Source organism: Vulpes lagopus, chromosome X, assembly GCF_018345385.1.
Source record: "Vulpes lagopus strain Blue_001 chromosome X, ASM1834538v1, whole genome shotgun sequence".
Taxonomy (NCBI): domain Eukaryota; kingdom Metazoa; phylum Chordata; class Mammalia; order Carnivora; family Canidae; genus Vulpes; species Vulpes lagopus.
Genome location: NC_054848.1, coordinates 21,526,084 through 21,529,893, shown reverse-complemented (window position 1 = coordinate 21,529,893; position 3,810 = coordinate 21,526,084). Strand labels below are relative to the sequence as shown.

General features: G+C 47.5%; 1 protein-coding gene across 1 annotated transcript; it reads right to left on the bottom strand.

Moving 5' to 3' along the window:
- Positions 1 to 301: 301 nt before the first annotated feature.
- Positions 302 to 1,339, bottom strand: LOC121482443 (melanoma-associated antigen B18-like). Its single transcript, XM_041740366.1, has one exon. It carries the CDS (start codon positions 1,337 to 1,339, stop codon positions 302 to 304), a length of 1,038 nt encoding a protein of 345 aa, XP_041596300.1.
- Between the last annotated feature and the right edge of the window lie 2,471 nt (positions 1,340 to 3,810).

The following is a 3,810-nucleotide window of genomic DNA, read 5'->3' as shown; positions in this document are numbered from 1 at the left end:
ACAACACCCTAAGTTTACCAGATAGAACAGGAACACAAAGATGATATTCACTGTGTTCCTTCCAGACCCACCCTGGCCATCTACTACTTAGAATGTTGACCACTTTTTCTCTTCCACAAAGAAAACAATCTGCATCAAACTTCAACATCTGAAATATAACCTAAAAAAAGAAATGAAATTCCATGTTACTGATATACACAACAGGAACACCAAATGACACAGGCTCCACTAGCCCGGCCCTGCTTCCCCACCCCCGCCCCCCGTTAGAATGGTGACACACCTTCTCCACCAGCCTCAGCCCTCACTTAGTGTGGGAGACGCCCCCAGCCAAGGCCCTGGCACGTGCACGGACCAGGGCGGCAGTCCGAGCCCGGGCAGCAGCTCGGGCTCGGGATCGCTCTTCCTCATCTTTCAAAGCCTCTTCATACCAGGCTGGGAAGGCAGTGGGGACCGTGTCATGAACCTTGGCTAAAAACTCCAGGACTCTCATCTTGCTGGTCTCAGCATGGGCCCTGGGCCCCCACAGGAACTCGTAGCGTGGAGGGAAGCTGTCGGGTGCCTGGCGGTACTCCAGGTACCTTAGCTGCACCAAATCTTCAGTGATGACCTTCCTGGGGTCCCCATAGATGAAGTGCTTCCTGTTGGCATAGACACCCATCATATTCAGGACTTCCCAGACCTCCTCCTCGGCGGCGCAGTTGTCCTTCATGAAGATCACACCCAGCACAATCATCAGGAGGCCCGTCTTGGGCATGTTCTCTTCTTCGCGCATCGTCCCATCGAAGGTGAGGTCTAGTTTGCTGACAAGGGCATAGCAGTGCCGGATGGGATCCACTTCCTTCAAATCCACACCGAAGGCCAGCTCCATGTGCTCAGAGGCTCTCTTTAGGATCTCATTGAAATGACACCTGTACTTTTTGATGACCAACTTCAGCATGTCTGCCTTGGTAATTGGCTCTTTATTTTGATACTTCTGCAGTAGGAACTGTACCAACAGAACCACCTTCTTGTTTAATGGGTCTCTGCGTGAGACCTCAGTGCCACTAGAGGAGTTGGGGCTTCCCTCATCTTCACTCTTGGCACCTTCATCTGAATCAGTGCATGACATGGCTACACTAGCACTGGTGGAACCTGAGGCTCCCTTAGGTGCCTGAGGACTGCTAGCTGTTGCAGCAGCAGGCAAATTCTCAGGGCGGCCCCCCGAGAGAGCACAGGCAGTGGAGAAGGACTCCTCTGCAGTTGCTGCAGTGGCCTGAGCACACTCCAGGTCCTGGGCCTCACTACGGGCCTGGCGGCGCTTCTCACGGGCACGGAGCTTACTCTTCTGACCTCTAGGCATGGTGACTCTGGTCAGGGACAGCAGGCGGGTGTGCAAGCAGTTAGCTTGATGAAGAGGTCACCCTGGAATATGAAGAGATGGTATGCAAAGCCTCGCTAAGGATGTTCTACCCAAGCTCCAAGAAAAGGGTCTCTGTTTATCCCCTTAAGGGTACTGTCTTAGGAACCCACAAAGCAGGGGTGGGCAGGACTCCATGAACCTGTTCCCTTCTGGGGGTGGTTGTCACCCCAGTTCTAACTCAGAAATTTATTGGCTCCTCGAAACCTCCCTCTGATGACTTGAGGCTGCCCCTTTGGACAAAGGCCTGCCACCCGGCAAATTCCCAAAGCGCAAGTGAGGGCGTCAGGCCTAAAAGCCACGCTAAAGCCACGAGTTCATGGCAGTGGGGGTGGGGCACGCCGGAATAGGGCAGGGCTCTTTGGGTCACCCCAGTTCTTTCAAATGAGTCTTTTTTTTAAAAAAAATTTTATTCATGAGAGACAGAGAAAGAGAGAGAGAGAGGCAGAGACACAGGCAGAGGGAGAAGCAGGCGCATGCAGGGAGCCCGACGTGGGATTCGATCCCAGGACTCCAGGATCACGCCCTGGGCCGAAGATGGCACTAGACCGCTGAGCCACCAGGGCTGCCCCCACCCCAGCTCTGAAAGGAGTGCACCTCTTCAGTTCCAACAAGTTACTCACCTTGACATCTGTCCAGTCCCAGGACTCCTCCCTTCACTGGCATAAGACCACACCTCTATACCTCTCCCAACAAGCTCTGGGGCTCCCTAACGGGCGGGGTTAACGGAAGACAACATGAGCACTTCCGGCCACGCCCACCTGGGCTTCCACCATAAAGGCTCGGGTGGATTTCTAGGGTATTCCCCTCCGTTCCGCTGGCGGAAGAATTATGTAGAACTCAAACAGGGGTCCTTCCTGACTCCTGACAGCTTGAGCTCAGGCTTCTTCCTCTGGTGAACTTAGCCAGCTCACCTCAGACCAAGGCTTTCATTTCCCTCAGAACCCCAAGTAGAAAGTAAGTTAGGAGCAGAGCCAAGCAACCATGATTGGGGCCTTCCAAGACTCACAGGGGTGGGTGGGGCCAAGGGTGGGGACCTCTTTGTTGCTCCATCTTTTTGGGTGGGTTCTCCCCTCAGTCCTCAGTGTCATACCTTGATGTCTTGTTGGTGCTGGGCTACTTCTGTTCTGCTGACATGAAGCCAAATACATCAGGTAAGGTAGAAATCTGTAAATAATTTAAGGAGAATTGACATGTGTACAATATTCCACTCATGGTAAATAAACATGGTATTTTGCTATTTGAAACTTCCTTTACCTAAGTCTGTTATTTATATTTGCTTCCATAAAGGCCATACATACTTCTTAGTTCTCTTTCTTCAGTATATTTTTGATAATGCTACTGTTTGAATGGTATATTTTCTATGATATATTGTTATTTATTTTGTGTGGCTAGACTTCTGATTTTGCGGTAGTGATCTACATCAGTATCCTGAAGTTCCTTATACATTTGAATATTTTACAGCCAATTTCTTTCGAGTTCTTAATTAGGGAATCTCAATATCTCTTTTCAACTGTAAATTTCATTTTCTTACTCCTATGCACAGCTATATGCTGCCTATGCAAACCAGTCTGGGTTTGAACACTAGAAATTTACCACACTGCCATGTCCTATTCTGACTTTAGTGGGAATGTTTTAACATTTCACACTTATGTATGTGTGCTGGTAATTTCACAATATGGAGGGGGATCCCTGGGTGGCTCAGTGGTTTAGCACCGCCTTCAGTCCAGGGCATGATCCTGGAGCCTCCGGATCGAGTCCCATGTCAGGCTCCCTGCATGGAGCCTGCTTCTCCCTCTGCCTGTGTCTCTGCCTCTCTGTGTCTCTCATGAATGAATAAGTAAAAAATCTTAAAAAAATTTTTTTTACAATATGGAAATTCTATTCTAATATGTTTGCTAACAGTCACTAGCATGAACTGGTGTTGAATTTTTATCAAAGGGTTTTTTTATTTCAGAACATGATAAAATGCCCTCTCTTCTCTGTTAACATAGTGAATTCCAATTTGCAGTTTTTTCTAATGTGATATGATCTTTGCATTCCTTGGACACAGACTATTTCTTCATTTAATTCACTGCTGTATTGAATATGCTATGAATTTATTTAGAATATGTATATGAGTCAGCTTGACTCAAATATTTTTTTCTTGGACATACTCATCTGGTCTTTGTATCAAGGATAGTTAGCCTGTTAAAGTTGTTGAATAATTTCCCATCTTCCTGTATGGCTTGTAAGAGCTTATGTAGTGTGGTGATTAGCTTTTCCTTTATCATTTGATGTTAATGACCTTTCAACCTGGCTGATTCTGGTACATTCTGAGGGCAAAATTTGTCCTGAAAAGTTATCAGGACTTCAGTTTCAGGTTATATTGTTCAATGAAAGTTTTATATTTCTTTATGGACCTATTTAGTGAT

Bases quoted from the DNA above. Each gene is read 5' to 3' on its own strand.
- LOC121482443 (XM_041740366.1), bottom strand. From the start codon at position 1,339: ATGCCTAGAGGTCAGAAGAGTAAGCTCCGTGCCCGTGAGAAGCGCCGC.